This window comes from Neltuma alba, unplaced genomic scaffold, assembly GCF_004799145.2.
Source record: "Neltuma alba isolate B1F8T4 unplaced genomic scaffold, ASM479914v2 tig00010603_pilon, whole genome shotgun sequence".
NCBI lineage: Eukaryota > Viridiplantae > Streptophyta > Magnoliopsida > Fabales > Fabaceae > Neltuma > Neltuma alba.
The window spans coordinates 867,607-879,281 of record NW_021635465.1 but is presented as its reverse complement, the minus strand read 5'-3'; the positions used below and the strand labels follow the sequence as shown (position 1 = coordinate 879,281).

The 11,675-nt window shown below is 37.7% G+C and overlaps 2 protein-coding genes across 2 annotated transcripts; both read right to left on the bottom strand.

The window, feature by feature from the left end:
• Positions 1-952: 952 nt before the first annotated feature.
• Positions 953-1,812, bottom strand: LOC114757512 (uncharacterized). Its single transcript, XM_028946587.1, has 3 exons — positions 1,573-1,812; positions 1,219-1,496; positions 953-1,142 (listed from the first exon to the last, which is right to left on the bottom strand). Exons 1-3 carry the CDS (start codon positions 1,810-1,812, stop codon positions 953-955), a joined length of 708 nt encoding a protein of 235 aa, XP_028802420.1.
• A 93-nt stretch (positions 1,813-1,905) lies between these two features.
• LOC114757511 (uncharacterized) lies at positions 1,906-3,383 on the bottom strand. Its single transcript, XM_028946585.1, has 5 exons — positions 3,362-3,383; positions 2,923-3,231; positions 2,638-2,847; positions 2,340-2,549; positions 1,906-2,253 (listed from the first exon to the last, which is right to left on the bottom strand). Exons 1-5 carry the CDS (start codon positions 3,365-3,367, stop codon positions 1,906-1,908), a joined length of 1,083 nt encoding a protein of 360 aa, XP_028802418.1. The 5' UTR covers positions 3,368-3,383.
• Between the last annotated feature and the right edge of the window lie 8,292 nt (positions 3,384-11,675).

Genomic DNA, 11,675 nt, shown 5'->3' with positions numbered 1-11,675 from the left:
ACCAATGAAAACCAACTGTGATATATTAAAATTCTGGCAAGTACAAAAAGGTGAACCAATTCCAAAATTAGCCAATTGCCAAAGTTGTGCAATGCCTAAAACTAACCAACAGCCAAAAATGAACCAAAACCAAAATTATATTGAAACCAAAGCTAGCTGTACGTACATACACTGTCTTAATGTACACTTCCCTATCTATGTTGTGCCCACTGACGGAATAAGGCCATCGCCAACTCCTCAACGATTTCTTTCATCTGAGCAGATGAATACACTGTGCAATATGTGTCAGCAAAGTACTGTATGCAACCACAAATTATGACTTAAGTTAGATAGAAATGTAAAGCTACAGTAAGTACAATAATTCTTAAATATATAAATTGAACCTTAACAAATGCATATTACCTGCGTGGGAATTGTGTCAGCATTGTGCAGAATTATCTCCTTCATAAATTTCATCACGCAATATCCACAATGGGAGCTCTTGTTGGGCTGACGTGGGCACTGTAAAGAATGGAAAAGGAAATAATATTAGTCAATCATATAAATAAACCATATTTAGTAGAATAGTAAATCATGGTAGTGAATACCTTCACTTTCTTCCACGGGAAGGTATCGTCAAATTGGCCGTTTTTTACCGGGGGGCAGGGTAAGGCCTGATTTGTGCGGTATAGCCACAAAGCCCTGAGAAGACAATAAAATTGAATATTAATGATTGTCAAAAATTTGATTGAAGCAAGAAATTAAATTAAATTTAAATAATAGAGATAAATATTACTTGTTGAACAATGAAACCATAAATGGTCGATTGGTTGGATCCCCATGAAGAGAATCAAGATACCAAATCCTCGGCTTTGTGGGATTGACCACAATCAGCATCCAGTGTCCCCTAAGTATAAGAAAGACAATTAGAACTATTACAAATTATTTTGAAAATGAAAGAATTTAGGAAAGTTTACCCTTGACAATAAGGCGCCAAAAACAAAGTCTGAGCCCCCGGTGTTGCCCTAGAAATGAAGATATCTAACAAGTCTCTGGATAAGTCTTTCTTCATATTAGGTCCGTGGCCAGCAAAAGTGTGGGGGCTGATAATCTTGAACTTGTCATCAAGGCCACCAGGGGCTATGAAGTTCTTGAAAAGATATCTAAATCAACAAACGAAGATATCAATAGAATAAATGTTCAAGTACTTAAGTATTTAGTTAAGGTTTTAACAAATACCTGATATAAAAGTTACAGGCATTTGTGCTGGCCATTCCATGCGTCAGAATCTCTTTCAATACTTCATTTGTGACATAATCTGACGAGGGTCGACCGTATACCTCTGGCTCAAACTCTAGGGGAATCATGAAATCCTCGCCATGTTCTAATCTGGCCCCAATTGCATATTCCTCAAGACATATTCGGAATCTTGATGATACCACTTGAACGGGCTCAGAGGGCTGCTTCTGTGGTGATGATAATGAGTGATCACCCAATAGGCTCTTCTTCCCCTTAGACTGACAAACAGACTGTTAGTAATTAAAATAGAGTTTATTTTAAATCAGCTGAATTTGTAGACCTATACATATATACCTTTGAAGGATGTCCTAATGTAAGAAGACGGCCAGGCCAAGCGACAAAGCTACCCACTGCTTGAGCCACTGTCTCTGCATCTGGGGTGGGTATCGGGAGGGCATAATTCGCATCAATAGCAGTGTTCAACTGCACCCTCACATGATCAGCAGGGAGAGGAACATTATGAATTATACTCTCCCCCGGTAAATTGAACATGCGGCCCGTTGCAACAGTGTGATGTTTAGGGCTATCCGCCATACACTGAACGTCGCTTCACCCTGATTTGTTTAACATGAGAGACAAGTTAGCTAGATATATAAATTATTGAATGTAATTATATAAACACAAGTATTATACCTCAGGTAGCAAGGGGAATGTGCAGCTGTCTTTGCCACTTGGGCTGAGATTCGGAGCCGGCTGTGGTGCTTGATTCTTGATCAACTGCTCGATTAGGAGCGCTTGAACTTTAACCTGCTCCTTTAACCAGCGTGTTTCTTCCTTCAGCTCCATGAACTCAGCAGAGGAAGGCGTGCACGATGAAGAGGGCTTTTGTCGGTACCCAAAGTAATCTCTCTTGGTGACTCCATAACCGACACCCCTAAGAAGACCAGGATGGTCAGGAGTCCCCAATGCCCTCCTCAATATATCCTGGTCATCTGCAGAATATGCCCCCTGCGAAACTTCCTGGGACAAACTCTCCTGTGCAACAAACATTGATATAGTTATTCATACTTAAAGATATTTGACAATAACGTGAAGATTATTTAATTTAGAATAATACTCACCATCCTGTCCACGACCTCCTTAACGCGAGGATTATCAATTTGGCCATCTTTATTTTGCCTGGCCAGTGCCCACAGCATCTGACGTGATACAGTGACATCTGATCCCTCCTGCTGAGTCACCTCTTGCTCAAGGCCCGCATAACCCAAGCGGCCCTTTCGGTAGGGATACTCATTCTTCTTTACTCTTTCCTTATTTTGGGAACTTAATTCCTGCAAAAACAAAGTAGATTCACAATTAAACAATATATAGATTAAACAAAATGGACTATTTAATATCAAAAAGAGCGAGGATTATTACTTGAAATTGCCTATCACGACGTGACGTCACAAAAGCAGCCCAATCCTCTGGTTTGACCAAGTCCCGTATCAAGCTAGGAACCTGGGACTCGTCGGCTGTGGAAGGATCCTTCAAGTACTTGTGTGTGACAAAATATCGGAAAGAGCGTAGTGCCCTCCCAGCCTTCCCCTCCACAAACCTCTTCCTGCTCTCATCTATATCAAATGCAGACTGCAAAACATATAAAACAACACATTAGTGTCACGCAGCTTGTAAGAAAACAAAATTTGAGTTATAATATATTACCGATACATCTGTCCAAATAGTGTCTCGCACTGAACGATCAACCCTCCTCCAGTGCTGCGCTGTAATGGGCACGGTGCTTCGTGCCACTGCCCCAATATAGCTGATAAATTTATTTGACCGTACAGCTTGTCCTTTCTTATTCCACTGTACGGCAAATTTCTTTCCTTCTGTTCGAGCTTTCACGACCTCTTGCATGACACAAAGGCCCCTCTGTATGCGTGCTGCCTCCTCTTGCAACTGTCTCTCCTGCTCAGAGGCATCTCTCGGCTGAGATGGGTTATCAGTGCTAGATCCGCTATCGTCTGCCATCTGCAATGAAATTGAAGTAAACAAAATGAATCAGAATCCATTAAATGAAAATAAAGTCATTAATGACGAAATTTATTTGAACAAAATTAAAACAAATAAAAGAATCAAAGAAAATAATGAGAGAATTTACATGCATGTTTAAGAAGATCTTTTTCTTTTTCTACTCTTATGTTTTTGCATGTTCTTCTTGGTTTGAATTGTTTTGATCTTCTTACGAAACACTTTCCCCCTCTTTGAAATCCATATTCCGTCGTTGTGATCATGCCTGACATACATGGATTGATCTTCATTTAAATGAGAATCAAGTGAGGCCCCTTGAAATGGATCATCTTCAATTGCATTGTCTTCATACCCCGTCTCTTCAATATCCATTTTATTAGTCAACAAAACAATAGACCATCCTTTGGCAGCCGGGTCAGGGACATAAAACACTTGCGTAGCCTGAGAAGCCAAAATGAATGGCTCTTCCTTGTATCCTTCTTTATTCAAATTCAATTGTATAAACCCTAAGTCATCAATCCTCAATGCATTATTATTATCCACCCATTTGCAACCAAATACCGGAACTCTGAATTCAATGTAATCCAACTCCCAAATATCCTCAATCACTCCAAAGTATGACATACGTGCATAGATAGGATTTTTATCTTTGGCACTCGATATATGCATGGTACTAGCTACAAGAGTTACGCCACTATTTTGCTGTTTACTCCGATCATCTTGTTGTTTAGTATAGAAAGTGAACCCATTCATAAGGTAGCTTGTGAAAGAAATCACATGTTTGCTCGGTCCATCTGCCAACAACTTTAATTTCTTCGAAACAGAATTAGGATCATTATTATACTTGCCATGCACATGCTCTCTCAACCATGCTGTAAATTGTTTATTGTGTGTTTTGGTGTACCAACTTTCAAGTTTATTGGGATTATCCCTCTTTAGCTCATCAATATGCTCATGCACATAGTCCTCAATCTCTTCGGAGTTGTGCAATACATATAGATGTGCCTGCTCCCACTGTTGGTTTGAAATAGTTACGACTTTCTTTCCCATAATCCCTTCTCCATCTGTCCTTCCCTCATGACGAGACATTGGAACCCCAATATCACTTGCATTTTTTAAGTAATGGGTACAAAATTCAGTAGCCTCTTCACAAATATATCGTTCTACAATACAACCCTCTGGCCGACTTCGATTTTTCACATACCCTTTCAATATTTTCATGTAACGCTCAACTGGGTACATCCATCTTAAATACACTGGGCCACACAATTGGACCTCTCTAACTAAGTGGATGGTTAAATGGACCATGATGTCAAAAAAAGCCAGAGGAAAATACATTTCAAGTTCACATAACGTAACTATGATTCGGGTTTGCAATCTTGGCAATTTACTAGGATTAATCACTTTGCTGCAAAGAGACTTAAAGAAGAAACATAACTTTGTGATCGTAACTCGTACCTTATCAGGTAAAATAGCCGTATTGCCACTGGAATAAAGTTTTCCATTAAGACATGACAGTCATGAGATTTTAAACCTTTTAACTTCATATCCTTCATTGACACAAGGTTACTAATGTTAGAAGAGTAACCTTCCGGCACTTTTACTGAAGCAAGAAACTCACAAAAACTACTTTTCTCTTTTCTAGAAAGGGTGTGAGCTACCGGACGAAGAAATGTACGAGTTCCCTTATCCTCTGGTGCCAATTCCTCCCTTATCCCCATTTCAACCATGTCTAGCCTGGCATTTATGCCATCTTTAGTCTTCCCGGGAATATGGAGTAATGTGCCAAACAGACTTTCACATACGTTTTTCTCAATATGCATAGCATCAAGAAAATGTCTCACATTCAGGGTTATCCAATACGACAGTATAAAGAAAATAGACCTCTTCTTCCACCCACTTGTCCCAACATGCTTCGCGAAAGGTTTTCCAAATTCACAATCTATATCTTTCACCTTTTGAAATACATCCTCCCCAATCAACGGTGTTGGTGCCTTACCTTCTTCTGAATTCCCATTAAAATATTTTTTGAATCACCGGTAAGGATGATCACGATGCAACCATCTACGGTGTCCCATATATGAATTTTTCATTCCATGCTTCAACCTTATGGAATCTGTGCTCTCTTCACAAATGGGACAACCAAGTTGTCCTTTAATGCTATACCCTGAGAGATTACCATACGCAGGAAAGTCGTTAATTGTGCCAAATAACATAGCTCTCAACTTGAATTTTTCTTCCTTATATGCATCATATACATCAACTCCATTCTCCCACAATACTTTCAAGTCTTCAATTAATGGAGCTAGATATATATCTATGTCATTTCCCGGTTGCTTTGGCCCAGATATTATCATAGACATCATTGAATACTTGCGTTTCATGCATAGCCATGGAGGAAGGTTATATATAAACAAAATCACTAGCTATGTGCTGTGGGTGCTGCTTTGCATCCCATAAGGGTTCATCCCGTCGGTGGCTAATGCAAGGCGTAGATTTCTATCTTCTTCCCCGAATTCAGGATACTCAATATCAAACTTCTTCCATTCTGGAGAATTAGCAGGATGGCGAAGCATGCCATCTTTAACCCTTTCATCTACATGCCACCTTAAATTTTTCGCATCTTCTACATTACTATACAAGCGTTTGAATCTTGGCACTATGGGAAAATACCATAATGCCTTCTTCAGGCTCTTCCCATTCTCTTGGTAGCATGATGCATTACACTTAGGACACTCAGTTAGTGACTTATACTCCTTCCTAAACAAAATGCAATCATTGGGGCAAGCATGTATCTTCTCATAGCTGAGGCCGACAGAGCGCAACACTTACTTTGCATCATACGTTTTACTTGGAAGCTCATTTTCTTTCGGTAGCATTTGTTTAACAAGCAACAGCAGTTCTGTGAAGCCTGTGTCGCTCCACCCATTTCTTACTTTCAAATTATACAGTTTCAACACTGCAAACAATTTTGTGAAATCAGTACAACCTTCATATAGAGGTGTCTTAGCATCACACTTCAATCTATCAAACATTTCAGGACAATCGTCAAGTTCCCGTTCAATCGCATCTGTCATCTCTTCAAGACGATCAGCTTCACATGTACTCATGTCAAGATTAGATGATCCACAGCTTTCACTATGCCCTCGACTACTATTACTCACATCTCTTGTCTCTCCGTGCTTTGTCCAACACTTGTAACTTTGATCAATTCCATTGATAATTAAGTGGCTCTCACAATCGGATGGTGAAACCCACTTCAAAAGGCAACACTTTAAGACAGGGGAAAGTAATCCTGTTGCGATCATCGGCGTGCTCAATCGCAAACTTAATAAAATCTTCTACCCCATCCCAATATTCTTTTGATAGACGATTGGCGGACATCCATTCTTTGCCCATGGTCCCCGACTAAGATGAATCATTTAGAGGAAAATGTGATCAGTGACTCAAAGATATTATGAGAATTAAACAAAAATAGAAAGTCAACACATGAGTCACTATTGATCACATTTATCCCTCTTTAATTCTACTTGCTAACAACTACTAGTTGTTAGCAACTAGTAATTCAACAAAAATTTACTTTCATTTCAGTTTGAAAAATATTCTACTACTACTAATGTGTTATTCCATTTGAAAAAAATTTGACAGCATAACGACTTATAACTTAGAATTCCCTAGGCTTTATGGCAGAAAACCAAACCAGCACATAGTCAATTTCAATTACAAAAACAAAAATTGAAACATTAGCATTGCATTCCCTAGACTTTATCGCGAAAACAAAAAACTAAAACACCCTAAACCCAAACTGATCAAAATGCGAAACACCCATTTAGAATCAAGAACAGAAAAAAAAAACCCATTCGGCCAAATAGCAAACCCATTTTCCGTGTGTGCATGGTGAACGGTCCTAGCATTATCCTATCATTCCCTTTCCACTACAATCATTTCTCAAATGAAGAACTAAAGGAAATAAGGGGAGCGAGTGAAGCATTACCAACCTGAAGCCGAAATGACAATCTGGAGAATGCACGACAACGACGAAGCAGGAGGATGCCGCAATGATAATGGAGGACACCGAGAGGGACGATGATGGAGGACAAGCAAGGACGGGCAAAAAAAGCAAAAGGGAACGGCCGAAACAGAGGTGGGTACGGCGGCTTAGAGAGTCCGAAGCGGAAGGGGGCGCAATTGGGAGAATGCACGCACAATGACAAAGCAGGAGGATGCCGCACCGATAATGGAGGACACCGAGAGGGACGATGATGGAGGACGAGCAAGGACGGGCAAAAAAAGCAAAAGGGAACGGCCGAAACAGAGGTGGGTACGGTGGCTTAGAGAGTCCAAAGCAGAGGGGGCACTAGAAATTTTGAACTGAAGAGACTGAACAGGGGAAAGTGACGGGTTTTTAAGCACAATACTTGATGGTTTCTATTAATAACCGTCAAGTATTCTCCAATAATATTTGACGGTTTTAAATCAAAACCGTCAAGTATTACTAAACTTGACGGTTTTTATTTAAAATCGTCAATTTTACCTTTAATATACTTGACGGTTATTTTATAACCGTCAAGTATTTTTGGAATACTTGACGGTTTCTTTGAAACCGTCAAATATTGTTCTACTAAAATTGACGGTTTCTTTAGAAACGGTCAAGTTTTCTTTCGGGGGATTATATTTGACGGTTTTTATGATAACCGTCAAATATTTAGCGTCAAGTATTCCCTAATTTGTAGTAGTGTTTAGACATTGGAAAAGCCACTTTACTAAAGTCCTTTATGAACCTTTGATAAAATCTAGCATGGCCTAAAAAAGATCTAAGTTCCTTAAGATTTGTTGGATAGGGTAGAGATGAGATTACCTCAATTTTTGCCTTGTCTACCTCTATTCCCTTTTCAGAAATTAGGTGACCTAGAACTATTCCTTGTTGTACCATAAAGTGACACTTTTCAAAATTCAAGATAAAATTCTTTTCAATATATTTAGATAGAGCTTTTTCCAAATTCACTAAGCATTCATCAAAATTATTTCCATAGATGGTGAAATCATCCATAAACACCTCAATCCCATTTTCTAGTAAATCACTAAAGATGGATAACATACACCTTTGAAACGTGCCCGGTGCATTGCAAAGTCCAAATGGCATTCTTCTATATGCAAATGTACCAAAAGGACAGGTGAAGTTAGTCTTCTCTTGATCTTGGGGTGCAATGGGAACCTGACGGTAGCCACTGAAACTATCAAGGAGACAGTAATGAGATTTACAAGCTAATCTTTCAAGCATTTGATCTATAAAAGGTAGAGGAAAGTGATCTTTTCTTGTAGAATCATTAAGCTTCCTATAGTCAATGCAAACACGCCAAGAATTCTGTATTCTAGTAGGATTAATTCATTTTTCTCATTCCTCACTACAGTGATTCCACTTTTCTTAGGAATAACCTAAACTGGAGTTACCCATTCACTATCTGAAATAGGATATATAATACCAGCACTAAGCAGCTTTGTCACTTCCTTTTTAATAACATCAAGTATAAGTGGGTTAAATCTTCTTTGAGGTTGCCTTATGGGCTTTGCATTTTCATTTAACAAGATTCTATGAGTTCAAATTGAAGCATTAGTACCAGGAATATCTACTAGAGACCAGCCAATTGCATTATTATACCTCTTCAAGACAACAAGTAATTTAGACTCTTCAAGATTAGTCAGAGAGTTAGAGATTATCACCAGTAGTCTTTCATTTTTAGCTAGAAATGCATGTTTTAGTGTTGATGGTAGGGGTTTAATACCCAATTCAGGAGGTTGAACAAGTGAGGGTATCAGTTTCTTAAGCTTTAAGGTGGTGTAATTATTTCCGGATTGCTTCAAAGCTTCAGTACCAAAAATTACAGCTGTGTATTCATCCACATATGAGTAATGCCTCCTAGTTAGACTCTGCAACAATGCATTTAAAACACTTGTAAATCCATGTGAAAACTCAAAATTAGGTACAGCATAATCTTGGGGAATTCTGATTTCACAAGTGAAAATAGATTGAAAAAGAGCACTCCTTATGCTACATATTTTAGCAAATTTGTCATGATTAATTTCGTAAGTTTAGGAGCATCTGCACTTTACATGGTTTTCAAGAGATATTCTAGTTCTACACAATTAAAGAAACTAAGATCAAATGACTTGTAAACATAATTTGAACATAAAATATGATAAGAGTTTAAAGAAAAATCCCGTTGTCCAGAAAGTTCAGCTTTATGCTCCTTATGTGGGAAGTTTGTTGATGGTTGCACTAAATGCTCAATCTTGAGGACAGGACTTGTGGAATTTGCATCATCCACAGCTCCTTCATTGTCTAAGAAAGTTGGGTTGGCCTTGCAATCATGATCCTGGTGCCTTTCACCTTCCTCTTTTTGTACAAAAGTTGATTTATTCTCCTGTACTATTGAAATATCTACAAGCAACTTTCTTGCAAGTTGTTCATCATTTGACAGTGTGGAATTAACATCAACTGAAGATTTAGTGGATGAAATTGAAGATAAATCACTCCAAGTGGAAAGCCAGCCATTAATTTTAGAATCAATGCTAAACACATCATCTAGGTGTGAAGAAAAAGAAGATGAAGAAGAATATACGGAAGAGAAAGAGATGAAAGAATCTTCAGTATCATCATTGCTATCTTGCTCAAAAATAGGCTTACACTCATTTTCAAGTGATCACACAAAGTTCAAAACTTGCTTCGTGGGTACTGTTCCTCAGTATTTCTAGAATTTTTGCTTAACTTTGAAAATTTGTAATTAATTCTAGAAAACTTAAAATTGAATAGTTCCAAGTCATACTAAAATCTCCTTAAGTTCTCCTTAAATGAAAAATAGTTTTAGAAACCAATTCTATGCTAAATAGTACCAAGATTGTACAGAAGTTTCCTACTGCTTTGATGGTTAAAACTGTTTCCAGATTTCAAACCTTAATTTTGAAAAGTCATCATAAATCATACACATATCCAAATGAAGTGTTCTACCTATGGATTTAAAGCTTAAAGAGGGTACTTTAATCATGCTAAGTTTTGAATCAGATATGAACAGTAACTTAATCGAAATAGGTATCAAGATAGGTACTAGAATCACCACATATCTTGATCTCGAAGTTTGAATCTTGTTCCTTCTGCTTGGCCTTCACCCCTCTGTTGTTCTCTCTAATTTTTGACAGAGTTTTCTTTCTATAAATTCTTGCCAAAATGATCTTCCAAGGTGGGGTATTTATAGCCAAAACTTATGACTTGAATAGACTATTATGCCCTTGAAAGTTAATAAAAATTATAAGGATAAACTTCGAACTTCAAATGCACTATTACATCATCAATACATCATCTTCTTACATTATTCCTTACATCATCCTTCTAGAAGAGAGTCTGGTGACACAAATGTAATGGAGAGAAAAGGAAGAATAGATCTTGGCCCTTGGATCAAACTTGAACTCCAAGTTTCTTCCTAATTTACTTGGCTCACATTTATTTGGTTTTCTTAATACCCTTCTGGAGCTCAAAAGATTTTTCTATCCACTCCATAAATTTTCTTTAATTCTATAGAAGATATATGAATTTTCTCAAGCCATAACACTTCCATTAAGCCTCACATAAAAATCATTTACTAAAATGCCTTTAACCAGCATAACTAAGCCTTCCATTTTATTCTTGCCATTCTGCTAATCTTTTGGAAGTGAGACTAACTTTATAAATTATCATAGCCTTTAAGCTTCCTAACTTCATTTTTACATACATTTTTGAGATCTCTTACTATCTCAAATAATTACCTCAATTAGTATACTTTTTATAGGGCTATAATCTTATAAATTTCATTTAGGTTGCCTTAAGGGTATTTTCGTTATTTCTCTTCACAAAAGAGTCTTAGAATATTATTTTGTATCTTTTTATTTTTTTGAAATTTTCTGTGTACTTTCGATAATTACCCCTATAGGCCCGTAACTTTATGAAATTACGGTTTTGCCCTTGCTTTAGCTCAACCTCATAAATAATCACTTTGAGACCTTTATCTCAGCCTTAGGCCGATATCTAATCTCTTTTCTCTTTCTGAGCCCTTAAGACTCTCCTGGAATCTCAACATTACTTACACATTTGCCCCCTGTAACTTTCTTACTTTGCAGTTTAATCCCTAAAACTGCTTTGACTTCCTTTCTTATTTTTGAGACTTGTGCTCCGAGAAGCTTAGCAACCTGCCTATTTTAGGCTACTTCTGTCACATCCCACCGAATTTAGCATTGGTAGAAGGGATGAAAAATTTGGTTAAGGGCCAATAGGGAAAGAAGATCGGCTAAGAAAACTAGACATGGTGTGAGACCTAAAAAGGGTCTCGACTGATATTTTCAAAATTATCAGTCCAGGAAAGGCAAAATAGGAAAAGTTGAGAAAAATTCTAGAAAATTTTCTAAAAATGGAAAAT